This window comes from Colossoma macropomum, unplaced genomic scaffold, assembly GCF_904425465.1.
Source record: "Colossoma macropomum unplaced genomic scaffold, Colossoma_macropomum, whole genome shotgun sequence".
NCBI classification, from domain to species: Eukaryota; Metazoa; Chordata; class Actinopteri; order Characiformes; family Serrasalmidae; genus Colossoma; species Colossoma macropomum.
The window spans coordinates 9,260,453-9,282,076 of NW_023494801.1; the positions used below are offsets into that span (position 1 = coordinate 9,260,453).

General features: G+C 38.8%; 1 protein-coding gene across 2 annotated transcripts in view; it reads right to left on the reverse strand.

Moving 5' to 3' along the window:
• Positions 1-6,256: 6,256 nt before the first annotated feature.
• Positions 6,257-21,624, reverse strand: part of stat3 (signal transducer and activator of transcription 3 (acute-phase response factor)) — a 39,697-nt gene continuing 24,329 nt past the window's right edge. Inside the window, exons 15-24 of one of the 2 annotated variants that reach the window (XM_036590072.1) lie at positions 18,657-18,755; positions 18,424-18,559; positions 17,706-17,758; positions 17,497-17,591; positions 17,160-17,299; positions 15,378-15,596; positions 13,723-13,765; positions 11,946-12,005; positions 8,823-8,923; positions 6,257-8,435 (exon numbers count right to left, since the gene is read on the reverse strand). In XM_036590072.1, the coding sequence (XP_036445965.1) occupies positions 8,383-8,435; positions 8,823-8,923; positions 11,946-12,005; positions 13,723-13,765; positions 15,378-15,596; positions 17,160-17,299; positions 17,497-17,591; positions 17,706-17,758; positions 18,424-18,559; positions 18,657-18,755 (999 nt within the window). In that variant the 3' untranslated portion in view covers positions 6,257-8,382. The remainder of the gene's footprint in view (positions 8,436-8,822; positions 8,924-11,945; positions 12,006-13,722; positions 13,766-15,377; positions 15,597-17,159; positions 17,300-17,496; positions 17,592-17,705; positions 17,759-18,423; positions 18,560-18,656; positions 18,756-21,624) is intronic. The other variant, XM_036590073.1, reaches the window with a different exon arrangement.

The window sequence follows — 21,624 nt, forward strand, 5'->3', positions numbered from 1 at the left end:
TATAAAGCTGATGAAGTGCTGAAGTGCTGAGAGGGTGCAGATGCTTGTGATCGATGGTGCTACTGCACAAGTAAATCAAGTGTTAATCAAAAGTTAATCTACGATACTGCAGTGTTTTTTTTCCAGAGATTTTCACATTCTCTCTCCCTCTGGCCCCTCTCTCTCTTTCACTCTCCCTCTGTCTCTCCCTCTCTGTCTCAGTCAGCAGTCACAAACAACCAATTTATTTTTTTCAGCACACACGCACACACACACACACACACACACACACACACACACACACACGCACACCCACACACACACACACACACACACACTCTCACCCACACACACACACACACACACACACTCTACACACACACACACAGTGCAGACTGCCCCACCACATAAACAGGGCTATCGAAAGGATGTGTGTGCCTTAAACAGAGAGCAGTGTGGAAGTGGTGTGTTTTGTGTGTATTTATGCGTCATGCAAAAAGTGAAAATAAAAAGAAAAATTTAATAAAAATCATAATCATATAATTATTACGGTTGACTATCCCTCTCTTCCTCTTTTTTTCCTGAATGAAAACTGCTCTAATTAAAACAGGCCCAATTATCAGTTTATCCCTGAACTGGCTCAGCACAGCGCTGTCAGACCAACACTGACACCTGCTGGGCGAAGTGCGTAAATACAATTATGAACGAGGCCAGGCTGCCGTGAAGCGCAGGTTCCCTGACCAGAGTTCTGCCCCACGAAGCGGGATTTATGGGCTCTTTCGAGACGAGCGAACTGTGACAGTGTGCAGGATATTTTCCACTGTGGAAAAGCAACAGGAGAAGAGAGAGATTATCCAAGAGTTTTATGAACTCTTTCACTCTCAGCTCAGATCTCTCTAACTCAGTCTGAGCTGATTTTCGAGATTCAGCTTCACACGAGGCGAAGCACAAAACAAACATGCCGAGTCTCTTCAAGAGCAAACAAGGTCTCCGTTGCTCCTCACAGGACGGACAAACGGTGACACTGGGCTAGTGTCCATTTTGGAAAAGTGAGAGTGGCGTTAAGATCAGAAACTCTGAGTGCTTCCAAACAGGCTCCAACTCAGATGTTTTTAACCAAATTTGCGCTGCTTTTGGAGATTCTGATCCTGTTAGCGTTTGTGGAAAAGTGTTGTATACTGGAACTGGAACTGTGGTCGCATACTTCAAAATCTCTCCCGACTTAGGACGTCATCCGGGGAATTTTCGTGTACTGCATTTTTCATAAATTGAAAAAGGGTATTTGACAAATAAATTTGGAAAATACATTTAAAATGCATCTCAAAAATATACTTAACAAATACATTCTTTGGCCATTTTCATATATTGCAAAAATAAATTTGATAAATACATATGGATTTATCAAATATGGATGTTTTTTTTCATTTAATGAGAGGAGGAACAAGCAGAAGCCAAGCCTCGAATACGCCCCACTAACATACAAGAATACTGTAGGAATCACTCGTCATTCAGCTTCGGCTCCTGTATGAGGTGGTGGAACTGCCTTTGTTGTCATTTAGTTGCAGTGCTTAAAAGAAAAACGATGAATTAATCGTCGCTGCTACATAAAGAATCCATTTCTTCTTCCTCTGTCATGTTCTTCTCACGTTTCAGAGTGTTTAGATAAAAATGCCTCGGACTTGGTGTGAAGGTGCCACTATGTTAAAAATCGCATCTGTTTTTTTTCGTCTGAAAAAAAGTACTTGGTGTGAAAATGGCTTTATTCTGCACGCCTAACCTGCTTCGGGACCAATCAGTGACAGCTTTCTGACGGAGGCGGACCCCTCCGGTCCTTTTTTAGGTATCTTGTTTCTTTCTTTGTGAAGTCTGTGGCTTAAATCACATGAAAAATATCAAGGAAACATAGATATCAAGTTATTATTATTTTAATACACACTAACATAATGCTTTAATGCTAAATGCTTTACTTTTTACATATATACATGGGACGATTTTGTCCTTTAAACAGCTTCTTTGAAAAGCTCCTCATGTTTCTGCGCTTGGCTGTTCGTCATGCCTTCATGTGCACATTCACAACGATTGAGTATCTCGAGTATCTAAACCTGGGTTAAAGGAACAGTTCTGTGAAAAATCAGTTGAACATGATTTGTCATTTACCCCAGATGCCGCTGATCAGCCATGTTTGATTTCTGACGTGTCCTTCTGTAATTTACAATGGGAGATGCTAGGCTAACACTGCTAACAAACGCTGGACTTAGACTGTCACCAAACTCAAATACATGCTAAAATCTTAATTTATTTGCCTAAAAAGTCTATCAAACGCTACGTGAACCAGTTAAAAAAAAGATTTAAAATGACATTTATCATCTGCATAACGTCGCGCATAACCTACTACTCTGCTTTCAAAGTCGCTGGACTGCTGTATTAAGGCAGGTATCACATTGGTTTGTTAGCATAGCAAAGGCCTCATAACTAAGACAGTTAGAGGTTGCGTCTCAAATAACAATAAAGCTACAAAAATGAGGTGCTGCGCTCCATTCGGTATAAACAGAACAGAGAAATCTAGGTGTAGTCCCACATATTATAAATATGGAAAAACTATAAACACAAGTTATGGGCTACATGAACTTACTCAAGCGATAACGTGTTGTTTGGTCCTACAGGGATCAGTTGGTTCTTCCAATTCATCTTAGTAATATCTAAAACTCCAGAAAAGCAGGATTTATAAGAGAAGAGAATTCATTTTTTTCATCTTTTTTGACCGTCTTCAATGCCACTTTGTTCACATGTTGGAATCAATAGCTCCCACTCCCCACAGCAGACTGACTCCACCTTGGTTGGCATCACCTGCCACCTGCCACAAGTACACCATTAAATTCCTGTCGTACGAGGAGTCACAGTTGGGTCCAGCATCTTTATGTGAAAACGTGGTCGTCACATATTTAGATTTAGAAGAGAACCAACAGGAGAGCCACACTTACAGTAAATCAATAGATGTCTACCCATTTAAGAAATCTACCCACAACATACAGCTCATCCCTAAAATACCACCAATATAGAGCGATGCATGCAAACCCCACTCTGTTAATCGATGTAGTCTTTTATATTAAGCGTGCAACAAGCAGAAGTGGCACACACAAAGTGTGGTTTCACTTTGATTGTTTTTTCCTGTCTGCTGCTGTGGAAGCATGTATTAAAAGTAGTGGGTTTGGTGGGCCATGATGATTGGTTAATGGGGCCTTGCCACAACAAATAGCCTCCTGACACCAGGCCACAGTCCTGCAGTAACCTCTTCCCTGTATGTTTTTTGCATTTTCTCTGCTCCAGCACACCCACTTCAGCTCAGGAAGGGCTTGTTCATTAGATTGTTGGCTGGATCAGAGCTGGAAACCACTGGCATAAAGAAACAGCAGTGTTATATTAATGCTTGCTTTGGAAACACATTATTGTATAGCTGTACTGTGTGTGTATGTGTGTGTGTGTGTGAGAGAGAGAGAGAGAGAGAGAGTGATAGAGAGAGCGAGAGAGAGAGTCTAAGTGTTTTTATGCAACACAAACATCTGTGGTCTAAGACTTCCAAGGCAACAGGCCAGTAAAATGTGATGGTTCTTCAGTTTTTATGTTTTTCTCCTTGGTTGCTTGTTGCTGAAAGGCTTGTCCTGTTCCATCATCTGCAGCCCCCCTCAGCTGAAGCTGATGAACAGCCAGTGTTGGCAGGACTCCAGGCTGGAGGAACTATCATGTGATGAATACTGAGTCAGCGTTTTCTCTCTGGCTAGTTTAATCTCTCTCTCTCTCTGTCTCTCTCTCTCTCTGATATCTGAAGTCATTTTGTGCACATCACCCCTCACCATGATTATTTAATTTGAAAGTAGCATTGTACTCCTTTCTTCAATATGGTTCCACAAAGATTATACAGTGGCCCTTAAAAGTATTGGACACCATTGGTAAATTTTCAGAAAGCTCTTTAGCTTACTTTATAAAATGTTTTATAAAATAATATTTGTTTCAGAGAAAAAAAAGTTACAGCACAGCATATATATATGGCCAGTTACTTCATTAGGTACACTTTTATCTACACTATTTGTCCATTTTATCAGTTACATTTACAATACAGGTGCACTTTGTAATTCTACAATTACAGACTGTAATCCATTTGTTTCCCTGCCCTTTGTTTGCCCCCTTTCCCCCTGCTTTTTAATGGTCAGCACCCCCACAGGACCCACACAGAGCAGGTACTATTTGGGTGGTGATCATTCTCAGCACTGCAGTGAAACCGACGTGGTGTTTTAGTATGTGTTGCCGTGAATGATCCTCTACCTAAGTAATACCTGCTCTGTGAGGGTCCTGTGGGGGTCCTGACCATTGAAAAGCAGGGTAAAAGCAGGCAAACAGATTATACAGAGAAACAGATGGACTACAGTCTGTAACTGTAGAACTACAAAGTGCACCTATATGGCAGGTGAAGCTGTTAAAATGGACACTAAGTGTAGAAAAATTAAGTGAACTTAATAAAGTGGCTGAATCGTGTATGTCCAAAAGTATATTGACACACATAGCTTGTATAACAAGCTCTGGACACTCTGGAGTTTAAGGTCATGTATAAAGCCAAGTGTCGGCTAGAGGGATGTAAAGCCCCCCCCCAACAGTGGTCTGTGGAGCAATGGTACTTCATTCTCTGGGGTGATGGAGCTCCATCCAGTATCTTTAGGATGAACTGGAGTCCTGTTTGTGATCCACAACTAATCATCCAAAATCAGTACCTGACCTCACTAATGCTCTTGTGGCTGAACGCAGTCGAATCCTCACAGCAATGTTCCAACATCTAGGTGTTACTGCAGCAAAGGGACAACAAAGTCCCTATTAATACCACTGATTTCAGAAGAAACGTTGGATGAGCAGGAGTCTACAAACATTTGGACTTAGCGTATCACAATGGCCAAAAGTATGTGGACGAACGTCACATCCACAGGAGCATCTTATTCCAAAACTATGAATATTAAAAGGGAGTTCGTCCCCCTTTGCTGCAGTAACTGCTGGTCAGGCACTTTTGTTTTGTGACAAGGCCTGACTCGCAGTCCGTGTTCCAGTTCATACCAAAGGTGTGAATGAATCTCTCTCTCTGTAGTTTAAAGCAGATAAAGAAGCAGGGGGTAGGCAGATCTATAACCTGCAGCATGCTGTGCTCATGTTTTTACCACTGTGTTACCATAGATTGGTATAGATTGCTATAGATTTACAAAGTAAATAGAATGAATTTATTCTGCTGTACAAACAGCCCACCAGACAGCAACAAACCGCCATTTGACTTCATCTTTTCCACAGAAACCCTGTCCCCCTTGCACACATACAGACTATTGATTTCATTTTTTGTGTTTTGAACCCACAAATCTGTTAATTCTATGAATGGGGTCAGTCAAAGCTTTGAGACTTTTAGTAGAGCACATTAAGCAGTATACAATTAATAAAAGCAGAGAAATAACTCAAGAGCCCTTTAAGCCTCTGAACATCCTCCATTTGGAGGGCCATGTAGCCCAAACACCCCTCTAACTCAACAAAAATCAGGTCACCCTATCCCTAGGCCTGAATGGGCAAAACGGGGGGGGGGTTAAGGGCTAAGTGGTAGGGACAAAAGGTGAAATGGGATTGGACCTTAACATGGAGAAAACTTTAATAAAGAAAAACGAGGCAAGATCTCTTTTGCTACTGTTGAAGTGTGTTTTCTTTCAAATGTACACGATAGACTGTCCAAAAGTGTGTGGACACCTGCTCCAATGTTCCTTCTGAAATCAAGGGTATTTGTCTTCCACTCTTGTGGGAAGGCTTTACACTAGGTGTTGAAGCATGGCTGTGAGGATTTGATTGCATTCAGTCACAACAGCATTAGTGAGGTCAAGTACAGATGTTGGATGACTAGCTTTGGATCACTCAAACTCATCCCAAAGGTATTGGATGGAGCTCCATCACTTCAGAGAATGCAGTTCCCCTTTAGGCGCTGCCTCGCACTGGGTATGGTGACCTTAGGTTCGTGTGTAGCTATTCCAGAGCGTCCCACTCTTTTGGTAATGCTTTTCTATGCAGATTATCGCTGTGTATACGCCTGTGCCAGCAAAGGGGGCACCTTAAAATAGCTGAATTCAATTATTTAACGGAGTGTCTGGATACATTTGGACATATAGTGTATGTTATTTGCTGATTTTGATTACGACATCCTCAAAAAAAAGCAAGAAACCATGAAACAAGTTGCTGTCAGTAGGACTGAAATGATCACACAGGGTTACATGGAGTATTTCTTATTTAATTAAAATTAATGAAGGGTGCAGCTACTGTACAGAGAGCTTGGTGAGAGTGAAATTTACAACACATGAACTACAATGACCATGATGCTGCATTGGAGAATGATGGCAGTGCTGGGTAATGAAATCCAGAGAAAAGATTTTACCAAGGCAGATAAACTACAGTAGAACATATTTAAATAAAAAAGACGACTAGTACAGGTATGTGATGAAAACAAAAAAAAGAACAAAAATTAATAAATGATTATACATATATTCAATCATCCAGAAAGCAAAATGGAAATCAGAGCTTAAAGGCAAGCTGAAACAATTTTGAAACATGGACAAAATGTAATACGAGTGAGAATTACTTCAACCCAGGCCTTCGTGACTCACCAGGGATGAAAAGTGCAAAATACAAAAAAACTCCATTACTGCAAACATCAAGGGGAGGAACATCTTTATGTGTGACCAAAGACTGGACACAAAGGTCAGCACGCTATCTTCAACGCTGGGACACTCATTCTATTCATCTTTTTATTCCTCTTTTTTTTCCCTCTTACATTCCTTCGGGTAACCTTTACTGCAGAATGGCTGCCGTGGCTGCTAAAGGCAGGCAGATAGACAGAGATGGACATGTAATTACCGCCGCCATTTCATCACATGAAAAGCAGCTGAGATTAATTTGTGAGAAATGACATTTAACAGTGGATGAAATCTAATAATTGAGTTTTTCCCCCTGCTAGGTCTTTCTGAGGCTCATGTTCTAGGCATGCTGGAAAAATACCTAAAATACCTAAAATACATGGAACAGTAAACTTTTTAAACTCATTTCCAATTATATTATGTAAGTCTCTATGACTGCTACACTGAATGTATGTGAATGCCCTGTGTATTTTTTAACACCTGATTAATCAGCAATACCCTGAGTTCAAGCTCTGATAGAAATGAATTTAAATCTCCATCTAAACCTAAACAGACATTATCAGTTCCATTTCTGCTGTTACCCAATATACACTCAGCACTACACTGATAAAGTAATGCGATGAATTTGAACTGATTCACATATGTGTATAAATTTCACACAAATAAAATATAAAATTTTGACTTGGCAATAATTGTTCTGATGTAATACAAACAAGTGGAAATGATGTCCACATGTGAATCAAGTACATTCAGCGCATTACATTTTCCAGTTTAGATCTGATCCCAGAGCTGCTTCTAGGACAAAGTCCATGGACATAAAACAACATAAGCCATATTTGTATAGAGTGAACAGACAGACAAAGACAAACAGAGAAGCAGACAAACGGATATAAAGCTAAAGAATATAATACAATAGCTCGAGTGGCATCATCTTTCCTCCCTTCTTATAACTTTTACACTCTTCTTATAACACGCACATAGCTAGCTTACACAGCAAATAAACCTATTTCACAAGGCCAACGTGGACTTACAACGTTTTAGTCTTTAAAAATAAACCATTATATTTCTCAACTTCCCCAAGACAACCACAAAGAAGAGTAAACTTAAAAAAAATGAAAAAAGCACATATTCCATTATTTTCTATATAGGTAGACTGCAAGATGCTAAAACAAGAAGTATTATGCATGTTTTAAAGGGCAAACAGACTTTACAACCTCAAATGTCTATGAAAATGTTCTTGATCAAAAAACAAAAACATAAAAACAAAACAACATTGCTCCTTTTAAAGGAACAGTTGACAACAAGATCAGACACTCACAGATGCTGCAACTTCAAAATCAATATTCTGTTTTCTTTAATGATGTCTGTGCAGATAGTGACCTAGCATCCTTCTGGAATTATTCATTTACTGAGAATCGCTTAGTTTAGCTTGCTATATCAGAAGAAATTCATATATGAGCAATGCAATTCAACTGAATAACTTTTAAAACTGTTAGCAAAAGTTCACTCTATCATCTTCACCATGAGTAATGACTACATCATCGGCTATGCAAAAGAATCAAGGTCATAATGACAGTAAAAGGAGGTGCACTTCTCTAAACACAGTATTACGTACATGAAAATGAATATGACTGCAAATAGCAGAAACATCTAGAAGTGAAAAGCTAAATCAGAGGGCTGGGCATATCTGTCTTTGCTGATCTCACATTGGTGAAGCCACGTCCGAGCTCAGTTCCATGTCCAGCGTGAGAGATTCTGGGAAAAATAATGGAAAAACAGCATCATAGTCAAGCACATATGATCATTTTCAGGCACACAGTATTTTTGTGTAAAAATGAATGTGAAGGTAATAATTCAACAACATCATTTACTGTTAGAATCAGTTATAATTAATTACAATAATATTCAATATAGTATGTGGTCATTTTTTTTTGGCCAAAATAAAATTCTCTAGCTATTTTCAAACATAACCTCCCCTCACAAAAAGAAACAATACTCAAATCAAATTTTGGTCAAATGTGAAACTGAATCATTTCCTGACGAACTGCAATGAAACTGACTTGTGAATTCTTGGATTAACCCTAGTATTGAGCTACAGCGCCACACAGTTCAATGGAAAATAGCAATACAGGTGTGTCTTACCTAGAGGTCCGGGGTTGGCCTCTGCCGCCTCGTTGTGCATCAGCGAGTCGAGAGTGCGAGGAGACATGGGGAACAGATCACTTGTGTTGCCCGAATTAGTCCTGCAACACAGACGCACAAACACAAGCACGTATGAGAAATGCAATACAAACTCTAATGAGAAAAGCCACAAACATTCAGTCCACAAATACGCATAGAGATGTCACAGTATGATTAGACTGATGAGTTCGTTTGAATACATGGTAAGTTAACTATCACAACAACACACACATGCGTCACAAAAAACTTTCTTTAATACACACACGCACATACTGTGTATCACGGTCATCTACTCCACATTTGAGTCAAACATGATAAAGTTGTCAAAGGAAATGAAAGTTAGTAAAAGGTCTGGGACAGGAGGCAAATCCAGTAAGATTAATCACATTCGTTTGTGTAGCTAATCATGATTCATAGCATTTGTCTTATTTGTTAAAGGTAGATTTTTCTATTTAAAAAGCAGTGTATGTTTTTACAGCTATATGAATGGACAAAGCTTAATTGGAAAGCATTTAAGGTTAATCAGAAAGTATTTACCACCTTGTAAATGGTTCACCTAATAATACAATAACATTATTTTCACTGTGTGAACGCAGCGTTCACATGAACTGACCATGAAAATCATGTGAATACAGGGTGGACATGAACTTGAACATGGAAATCATTGGCTTCACATTGTGTGAAAGCAGTTAACAATTTTCATTACTGACATCTCTGGCGACCAATGTCCAGCAAAGTTTTCTGAATTACTGATATTCTGTGTCTTGCTTGTTAAAGGGTTCTTCAGACTCTATGTACTTCAGTAATAAACAAATTTACTGTGCTGCAGTAGCTGAAATCTTTGGTTTTATCAAGAGTGCAATCTATAGAACTTGTCATGGAAACTATTTGAATCAGAGGGCCACCATCACGGAGTCATAGCAACACCACTATCCCATAGCAACAATCAACTGTGCCTTAAAAGTGCATTTTATCACATATTGCTTAACACATTATTCACATGTTAACTTTGACACCACTAGTTTTACTTATCATACATTATTTAACATAAAGCTACAAAATGTGTATAAACAGCTTGTGTCAAATGACATCTAATAAAAAGTGTCTCAGTGAGTTTAACAAGTCAAGAACATTACTGCTGTTGTGAGGGAGAAAAACACTTCTGCAATGCAGCTGTACTTGTGAATACAAGTAACAAAAAATTACAGAAGTCACGCTACTTTACTGAAAGAGCCTCCTTAACCTCAACATTCTCACAGATAGACAGATGAAATGTGCAGTGTCACAATGTCTTGGGTCAAACAGTGGAATGAAAAGAAGGAGCAGTGGTAACAATAAAGAGGTCAATTCAACAGAGAAAGCAAGAATCCTTTTTCCTGAAAGAGCAGTTTCATAACACTACTGATGGATGCTGGAGTTAGTGATACTGTTAATGAAGTAAGAATTAATATATCACCAAAATCAAACATATTGTTCCTCTCATATGAAAACCTAGTATTTATATTACTTCATTTGAAAATGCCAGGTAGCTTTTACAGTATGTGCACATTTCTTGATGAATGGACCAACTGAAAAGGTCCAAAATTACTTTGAAATAAACTCTCAGTACATTATTAAAATCTTTTTTAACATAATTTTTCCCTCTTCTGATTTCAGGTTATTGTTTTGGAGAAACGAAGGTTTTCGTACAACAGAAACAATATGAAAATGCGAAATGAATGAATGATACAATGTTTTCAACAAGGCATGAGAAGAATATTTTACAAAGGAGGAAATTAGGCAGTGCTCCAAATCACAAAGGCGTGCCCCTACAGAAAAAATGCCATCAACCGTAAGCATTTCAGAAGTACTGATACTGAATATATTTAAGGCAAGAGAGCAGTTTAAACATCTGGAGCACAGCCACAGAGAACCTACTACCAGGCCCTGTCCAAATCCAAAGATTGTTCACTACTCTTGATGACTCCATCTAGTGCTAAATGGAGCATCTTGGGCTAACAGAGCATCTTACGTAACAGTACAAAGCCAGATTTAGAGTAATGAGGGATGAAAGATAAAAGCTAATGCAATTTCAGTTAAGGATGTCCCAATCCACTTTTTAAAATATCAGATATATGGTGATTCATGTTTTGATGTGATACTTGTGTTTTTGTAGATAATACAGTCACACAGTGCAAACTTCATGTACATAAAACCAAATCCTGTCTAAGGTAACATATCATCACTGTCACATCAAAACCATCTATCTCCATAAAAAATAACTTGTTAGAATGGCAACAATATGCTTAGCTTTAAAACTAATGTAGTTATAACTGAATTTTGAGGGGACGGACATGCCTGAATCCCCTCCTCCTTCCAATACAACGCCCTATAAATTCACATCCTAACCAGGGTTCACAATTCCCACTGCCACCCCATCTCCTCCCTGTTCCTCAGTCCTACATCAGTCCTGCTACAGCTATGAGGGGGTCTGGCCTTTTAGCTACAGGTAGAAGCTGCTCAGAACTCCAGCCCAAGTTCTCAGAGTTCTCCCCCCCTCCATGAGTCTTCCCTCATACTACCACCACCATGTTGAAGGCATGATCTGAACTCACAAACATGTGTAACTCTTAAAATATGAACCTAAAGTGGCCACAATCATTAACTGATTAGCCATCTTGTTTCCCAGTTACGGTTCTCGAACAAATGTCTACACTTATACACAATTATGTGTAAAGTCAAGCAAAGCTACATTTGTTCTTGTGAGTGAAAATGTAAACATAAAAAGATGTATTCCACTAGCATACATGCTAAAAACGTTAGAATGAGCTACATAACTAACAAATAAACATGAATTATTGGAATGGACAGGGCCGTCTGTCAAACTCAGATAAGCAAGGAGGAATACAACCCAATGCAGCTTCTAAGGTGTGTTAAACAGACCCATTCCGTTGTTATTAGAGGGCTGCTGATGAAGTGTTTGATTACAAATGTTAATACTGTACAAAATATGCTGGCTTAAACACTCGCTCTCTCTCTCGTGTCCTCACACCACACACACACATGCATTTACACACTCCCACACACCAGCTCCCTATTGCCTACCCAGGGAAGCCGTTCCCAAGCAGTTCACTGTCCGGGAAGTCCATGAAGACGGAAGGACACCTATGGAAAGAGGTCAGTTTACAGCCTGACACACGCACACGCATGCATGTGTGGGCACACAGACGTAAGCATACACACCCCTGCATACCATCATGGCCTGTCTGTACCGCAACCAAAATCTCCAGTATTTGTTTGGGCCATGTAAGCTTTGGTTAGTCTCAAATCCCTACACTTGTAAAGGTCAAAGTGTGTGGCCTGTATGCATGAATGTGTGAGTTTAAGTTCTGGATTTGAGCCTTTACCACAGACCACTTTTCTTTTATTTATTTATTATTATTTCCAGTCAAATCTGGCACTATGTACAAGTTTTTCCAAGTGGTGTTTTTGAGATCAGATATAAGATAGTGTACCTGCATGAGGAAAAGGAAAGTCAAAGGAAAATAAGTGGGGAAAAAAGCTACCAAAAACTGGAGCTCAAAAAATTACAACAAACATGTAAGACTTGGTAGATCACCAAAACTGTCACCATCAAATAAACAGTACTTAGAAATAGGAGAAATTCAAGCTTGATGCTTTCAAGAAGCTCCATTCTTTCTGTCCATCCTTCCACGTTAAGAAAACAACTCAACACCTCGGATCTGAAGGAATGTGTAGCTGCCAAGAAGCTGATGAAAGAAGAAGAAAATTTGCACTAGAACACAAAAACTAGTCAACTGAGATGCTGAGTGAGGTTTTGTGGACTGATGGAATTGGACTGAATTTGTAATTGGGATTCCTTGAATCATGACTTCTAAAACTGAACTTTGGAGGAGTGAAAAATGATCTTTTTCTCTGAAATCAAGTCTCCCAAAATGAACAGAAGCTGTAATAAAGGCAAAGGATGGACATAATGAAAAATACTGGAAAGGTGATCTTGATATATATATAGTGTGACTGGAAATTAAATAAATGAAGAGTGGTTTCTGCAGAAGAGGAGATGTGTTAAATTTATGAATAATGACTGTGCATATAGTCTTGTTTTACATTATTTTTTGGCTTTAAAAGTAAAGACTCAAACCTGCAGATACAGAATGTACCTCTGAACTCCTGGGGGTTAAAAGAAAGTAGCCACATGCAGTCAAAGATTTGATTAGTCACTGTAGCCAGTCAGGATGAAACTATCAAAACGTGTCTGTTGTAACTCCCTTTTTTCTTTGTATTCTTTGTTTTTACTTCAGCTTGTGAATAAAATGGTTCAAAATGTAGTGCATTTCCCTATTCTGTCAACAGTTCCCTGTAATACTATCAATTCAACATCTGACATTATTTGGCGTCTCTATCAGCAGTTCCTTCTGCTATTTTTTACAGCTAACGGCCCGAGAGGAGAAAAATGTCAGCTGACCTTACTGGATATGGTGTAGAAACATTCTGGTAAATGGAAGCAAGAGGGAAGACTAGAGAGGCTTCTTGCTTCATTGTGGTAAAGCCATAGTGAAGCTGTTCTGCTTACTATGGGAAAAGTCACAAAGTGAATCTGCTCAGCTCTGTCACACAGAAAACCTGCTCTTTCTGTTTTTTTTATTCAAGCACCACAACCTTTGATCCTTCCTTGTAAAAAGACAGAGAAAAAAGGAAATGCGAGACTCCAGCCATTCAAAGTTCACAGAGGCCACATATACACCAACATATAGGACTGCATGCATGCACAAGGATACACATGCACCCACGTGTCATGAAAATATCTACATAACTATCCTTCCCATCCACACAAACACAGTGAATAGTAAGAACTACTTACGGGGTGACGCAGATAAACTTGGTCTTCAGGTACGGCTGAATGGCTGCAGAAAACAACAAACATAAAAACCATGTAAGTACTCTGTTAGTGAGGCAGCACACGTTTACACACTATCCCACTGTCGCACTACCTCACATTTCCTAGTGCAACACCTGCATTCTTTCTGAGAAAGGGTTTTATAGATATGGTGGACCCTGGTGCAGCCTGATATTCACAGAACACATGATGTCATGTAAACACCTTATCCCAGTTAAGCTGTTTCAAATACAGCTATAGCCAGAAAAAGCACTTTTCCAAGTAGAACTGGTGGAATTTTCCATTATTTTGACACATTTTTGGAAAACGATGACATGAAAATATTTCTGAGTAAACCCTCAGTAAGGATAACCTTTATTGTTATTTTAAGTGCATCAAAGCTTTTAACAACTTGAAAGGAAGGTCCACCGATTTTTCCAAACTTCTCAGTGCTTCAGTTCATTAAGATGTCATTCAGAGTGGTTTGATTTTGAAATGCACTGTCCTAGAGAAATTTACAGTCAGAATTGTTTACAGTGATGGGGACAGGAACCAGACACCCTAAGCTCTGAATGCCTCTGAAAGCTAAATAAGTTACCTGAAACAGTTAACAGTATGCTGGCCTATGCCTGAGACATTGTTTTAATGGTTTTGGTTTAAAATATATTTTTTAAAATCCATTCATGGCAGAGCGGTACATGCAGGGTGTTATGTGAGCATATCGTGGATATCATCTAAGCTTAAAGAATACTGAACTACTACATGCTTCATCACAAAGAGAGCACAGTTAGTCCTGTTTAAATGGATTTAGTGCAGCACAGTATGTGAAACACTGATGATTATACCCAAAGATTTTCAACGGTTGTTTCTGAATAAGGCACTACTAGTGTGTAGTGTCTGTGTATCCATATATTGTGAAGTGTATAATGTATCTTAAATTTTCACCATATTGCCCAATGTGTGGGTTCACTGGCCATTTTGGATAGCAAATAAAATGCTTATATTTGTGTTGTAGACAATCCCTGGTTTCTATCACCGCCACTGCAAAGAAAGGAGGAAAAAAGGTTGCTGCATATGGCCTTTGCAGCCAAGGCACAAAAACTTGTGGGAATATGTTTTTTATTTAGAGCTCTGGCTGGAATATCGCATGCATGTAAACAGAGTCACTCACTTCTCTCACTCTTCGCATTGTTTTTCTGGAAAGAGTGAGAGAGTTTGTTCTCCTGTAATCCCCACTTCTTCTCATTCTGTCTCCTATGTTTTTTTCCCTGTTCCGCTACAGCTAAGCCTCCCCAGCATAACATTCCTTGCTCATTTGCATCTACAGGCTTTGTACATGTTTTTTAAGACACAGAAATTTGAAATTTTTGAACTGAAATTTTATGGCAGCATATTCCAGATGATTATTGAGATTGTTGATTGTTGAAATTCGAAAAAAGTCAGAAATATCCTGCCATAGAAATTTCTTGTTTTTCTCTATTTCTAATCGATTTATGATTTAACTGTTAAAGTGATGCACAATTAGGTACATGATCTCTGGTGGAGATTTTTAATGTTTGCTTTTCTCAGCTGATGCTACAAGGCTGCAGTGTAGGCTTGGTGAGTGGAGAAAAAGCTGCCAAGTAGGAGAAAGCTATTACCACATCCAGGCTCTTGGAAGTCAGCGTCGGGCTGGGCCTCGGGCCGGCAGTACTTGCCAAAGGCCTCCTCTTTAGGGATCTCGGGGAAAAGGTAGACCAGTGGTGAGACCAGGATGTTGGTGGCATCCATGATCTTATAGCCCATGATTATCTCGGCAAACGACATGCTGTTCAGCTGCTGCTTAGTGTATGGCTCCACTGACTGGATCTGTGTCTTACCTATAACACACACCCCAAAAACAGATACACAATTAAATTCACAAAACATACTAGCAAAAATGCACAATACTGAATATATATACTGAGTTGCCACTTTATTGGGAGGTACACCTACCTTGTACCTACACTAGGGCTGTCAAACAACTAAAGCAATTAATCATGTTATTTTTTATCATTAATTGCATTTTATTTGCTCAAATTTGACCCTAAGAATTCTTTTTTTTATTTCCATTTAAAAAGCAGTGCATTTTGTTTTACCTATATGAGTGGACAAAATAAGCTTCATTAGAATGTATTTATTACTTTAATAATTAAATAACATTATTTTTCATCATGTGAATGAAGAGTTTACATAAAGCTGAAAGTGAAAATTACATGATTTCCACAGAGCGAGCGCAGTTTCCCATTTTATGCACTGACGTCCATCGAGAGCAACACTAGCTGCATGTTTCCTCTGTGATAGTAGCTCTTAGTCTCATACTGCTGTTACGTCTTGTTTCAGGAGGAACTGGAGTTTTCCACTTGGCTGATGCTTTTGTTAGTTTCCTGTATTTATCCCTAGTTCTCTCATTAACACTGTCCAGCGCAGTCTGCTGTGTTACTCATATTGCTTTGATCAGCACTTTCTTTTGCTTGTAAATGATCCTCAAGTCTCAGTGTACTTTGTTCACAAACAGATTTACCATGGAAATGACTTAAAAAATAACTTTTTGAGCCATCAATGGAAGTTGCCATTTAAAGGCTGTATTTGAGCGAGACAGCTACAGTAGAAATCATAGCAGTGTGTGTGCAGCTGGGCTTCAGGGTGAAACTACAGATGGTTTATAGAGTCAAACTAAGAAAATGCATTCACATTAAAAAGCACCTAAATAAGTAACGTTCTTCATTTATGTTATTAATGCACTATTAACATGTTAACTTTGACATCACTAACTTATACTCTTTGGCCATTTTATCAGAAACATCTGCTATATAGATGCATTTTGTCTCAGTGACACTGACTGTAGCCTACCTGATAATGTACAATTTATCAGGCCCCTCTATCTATCTATCTATGGAAAGGAACCACCATAGGACTACCACTGACATCAGTGATACCCATATGTACTGTATATATAGTCATGTGCAAAGTTTGGGCGCCCCTGGTCAATTTACGTGTTTTGTTGATTTTGTAAGTGAAAATGAGTCAACAGATTCTCTACAGGGAACACAAGTCTGCACATTTTAATGCACAATTACTGTTTATTTGCTGAATTTAACATACTGAAAAAAAGAAATTACTTTTTCCAATATGTTTTGAAACAAATAAAAAGAAAACGAGCACTAAATTTTGCAGAAAAATGCCATATGCCATTTGAAATGCCTTTTCACTGTGTTCTCTGTACAGGATAAAATCAACAAATCATGTTATTTGACTGGGGACCGTCAAAGTTTTGCACAGAACTGTCCATCATAAAATGTACATCTGTAAAACTGTATATCATACAATGTCACAAAACTGTGTATCACCAAATATCTCTTTTCCTCTCTCTATCTATTTCTCTCACATACAAACACACTCACCACTGATGTCTTTCTCCACCCAGGTAAATGTGATGCCTCCCTCCTTACTGCTCTCACTGAAGCGTAGCAGAAAAGTCCCAGGAGGTTTTGGGCTTAGGATAGCCCTCTCTCTCTCCTTACTGATGAAGCCCATGATATACCTGCAAAATACATGCAGAAAAAGCTTCTTAAGACTGACATAAGGTAATGTGATTAAACTGTTTGATTCAAATATGCACTTTCTTTCCCCATAAATAAAACGTATAACCTTAACACCATGATCGTTCATAATGGTGTCCATGTAATTTAGTCAGTGTGTACTGATATTTCAGGCATTTCTATAATTGATTATGCTCACCCCTCGTTCCACAGAGCCAGAATATACTTCTTCACCAGGTCAATGATGTTGTCCAGCCATACCCAGAACGAAAAACCTTTTCCAGCCATGTTTTCCTACAGAACACGCATATACACATACAATACAAGGTTAAAGTATGCTTGGGCGATTTGCATGTTCTTTGAATTTGAATGTTCTTATTAGAATTGTTACAATGTAGCAGAACATACTTTGCAAAACTTGGCCCAGGTGATCTGGCAACCAGAGTAGTTGACACAAGGACCTAAATATATGAAAAGAAGGAATGAGACACATTATTAAAATCGGTGACAGAACACACACTCATTCTCACATACACAGTACTGCGAAAAAGTCAGAGACCACACTTCGTTTGTGTGATTTTCAGCCAAAACAGCAATTAAGAGTAAGTTATTAATTTTTTTCAGAAGATATTTCTAAGAAGATTAGATATAATAGATTTGTTGAAACACGAAGGTGAAGACAAAGGACAACAGGAGCTTCCAAAACTGGAGTTTAAAAAATAATTAAAAGATACAGAGAAAATGAGACGACTGTGCAAGACAACATCACTGAATGTGTCTGAAATGAACTGGATCATGAGAAGCAGAAAATGCAACCTACTTCTAAGACTGAACTTTGGAGATGTAGAAAAACATCCCTGTAAATTTCTTACAAAGCTGAAAGCAAATCTCCCTAAAAGAATGGAAGCTGTAATAAAGACAAACTGCTCACACACTAAACAATGAAACATGCTTTTATTTTTAGTTGTTGAGGGTTCTGTTTTCTTACTTTGCGGCTAAATATATGTTTTCTGCATTTTTATCCTGGGGTTGAAAATGCATGACTTGTCATTTTGACTGGAAATAAACTAAAAGAAGGGGGTTTGTACAGTACTGTATACACACACAAATCCAAAGCTAAGCGTACCAAGCAGTTTCTCAGCGAGTGTGTTAAGTTGCTCAATAGTCAGGCCCCTCTTGGTTGTGGAAGAAAACTGCCAACTCAGCACCTCAGCCACTTGATCCCATGTGGCCACAGGAGGCTTTGTGAAAAAATTTACATTCTGAAAGTAGGAAAGAGAGAGAGAAAATCAATTAGACACAAAGCACAGTTCAAGCTAACAGTAGGGGGCGATATTGCAATATTGTTGTTTTACTCACCTTGGGATGGTTGGTCAGCATGTTGTACCACAAAATGGACGCCCATGCATTTGGCATCTGACAGATATTAGAAATGACTACAACAGGGAGAGAGTGTGTCTGTAAGGAATGGAAAACGAGAATGAGATCAGATAAAATTCTTGATTTTGCATATACACTGCATATAACTTACATCTTACTGCACTTGTATGACGTCACATTGATCAACAACTGTATATAAGCAAACACAAACATCAAGGAAACATAGTCAGCTTTGCACTGATGACTTATTTAACTAATTATCCTGCTGTGTGTGTTTTAGTGGTGCAACTAGAAACCTTTTTTGATGAACTGCTGTTATTTGCAGCAATTACAATCTACCAAAATGTTATCAATATACAATGCAATTGACCATGATAACTATATTTGTAGACATGAAACAGGGCTCCTAATTCATCTGAACTTAGTTCCATACACATAAATACAAAAAATACCCCAGTGCTGCAGGAGATTTCTTGTTTTTGTCCACTCTGTGGTTGTTTTATGGTTAGAATAATCATAAATTATTGACATGGATATAATAATGACTGTTACAGTTAATTCTGCTTTATCCACATTATTGGGTGCATAAGCCCTTTCTAAGAACCAATCTATGACATGTTATTTCTGAGCATTGCTTTGCTTTTGCTGCTGGCATGCGGACTAAAATGGAATCTGGTTGAAAATCTTGCTGAGAGCGATAAGGAGGCCCAGGCCATGAGGTGCTTTAGCAGGTCTAACAAACCACATGGAGGTTCAGTGCCTCCTGAGGGGAGTTTACATAATTATGAAGATGAAAAACAGACGTGAAAGAGTTTAGTGGACTTTTGTCTGGTCAAAAAAAAGGAAACGGCATGTTTGCAGACATGGTCGTCTGCATGTTGCAGTTCACTTGGGTTCATTAAGCTAAACTGAACCGAAATTAAAATAAAGGTTTGGAGCCAAATTAAGGTCTTAAAGTGCTTCATTTTTCCTTAAAAATTTGTGTGTTTTCACCATCAACCACCATTTTCAGCAATTAAACAAATGCACAGAAAAATCAGTCATCTCTTTGTTACTCCTGCTGAACAAATGCTTCCAAAATTTAAAAATAAGCTAGGATTAAAATTAGCATGCTTATTGCTTGATCAAAATCTGCCACACTGTATCTAACAACAATAGCATGGCAGAGATTGTCGATCTTCAACTCTGGTAGGATTATGGCTGCTTCCTTTTGATACATTTGCTGTGATCCTTTAACCAATGTAAAGCCATGTGAAAAACTGCTATAGTGTGTGATTTTATATGTTAAAGGAATGATCTGGCAAAAAATTTAAATCAAATGTACACAACTTTCCACTTACCCTGATATTAATGATCACAACAGTTTGAACTGCAAATTTAGCTTTTTTTTATTAGTGACTGAGGCTAACACGGCTAAAAATAAGCAAGTTAATAGACATCTGTCACACATCCTCCGAACCCCCTTGTAGATTCAGACTCGATCTCCCAGAATCCTCTGGGAGATCACATGACGTCCAAGCTTCCCGTAGGCAACAAAACTGAGACGAACTCAACATCCTAGGATCCTCTGGGAAGTCACATGACATCTCACGTGACTCCGCGCTCCTATCAGCACTCTAGGTCTCCGGAGTTTTGATGTGAATCACCTGTGTTATGTGTCATATGATACACTTAGTTTAGTATATAAGCCCAGGCTTTAGCTTAGTAAAGCTGCGAGGTACTGTATCCATTTTTGAGATCTGCTGAGCGTTCATCCATTATTGTGTATTTCGTGTATGATCTTTGCCTTTCGTTTTCTCCACTCTGCCCTTCTTGCTCTGCCCTTTGGATTTGGTTGCATTGTTTCTGATTTTGGATTATGCCCATTTGCCTGCACTTTTGACCATGCTTCTGCCTTTCCCTTTTTGGATTGATGCATTGTCTGATCTTTGTCTGTGTGTATTTCTTGTGCCTTCTGGATCTGAACACTGCCTGGTTATCGACTACGACTTTGGACTCTGTTTCTATCAGTAAAGCTTCTCTTTAAGTTACATCTGCGAGCGTCTGACTTGGCTTGAAACCTTACAACATCCCAATCTATTCTGCAAATACATCCCCAAAACTTCTTTCAACCCACTCAAACTACATCCACCTCTTCATAGTACGACTTATTGTGATCCATGAAAATGAACAAAACTTCACGGTGCAGCTGAACACTCAGGCAGCCGTTTTCCACAACAGGTGTTGTGCCAAATTCTGATCTCCCCTGCAAAATCCGACTTTCTTTGGTTTCTGTTTATAAACAAATCTTTTGTTTAAAAATTCAAGATCAACAGTTATAAACAGAATTCACAAACATAATCTGTAGTATCCATATGCCTGCAAGATGTGTGCAGACGCAAAGGGAAGTCAAAATTTGGCAGAACACTTTTTTTTTTAAATGTGGCTGCCTGCAGTGTTCAGCTACACAGTGAGGTTTGATCGTTTTTACAGTTTACAGTCAGTCATATTGTGCTCTAAATCACACTGTCAAGTCCACGCAACCTTAATAAGGACACGAAGTACTGAAGAGTGAAATTTTGGAAAGCTAAACTGAACAAAAGAAGACAAATTCGGACACCAAACCTGTCTTGTCTGACTGAGTATATGTGAGGTGAGGGTTGTGTGTAAAAACTGTGTACAACTGATTTTTCGCCAAACCGTTCTTCTTAAAGACTTTCTATAAAGTGTAAATGCAGACATCGGCACAACTAGGAGGCCTGAGTGAAGAGAGTGATTTAGTCAAGGTATGACGAATCAAAAATCTTGTCCAAAATTTGCTTAGTCACCATTATGTGACGTCTGGCTATGGACTGGTGTACTGCAGTGTTCTCACTTCCAACTACAGGGAAGATTCATGTGTATGTAAAAATGTGTGTGTGAAGGTCGTATGTGCAGGTGTAGTGGTGTGTCGTATAGCGTTTTGGTA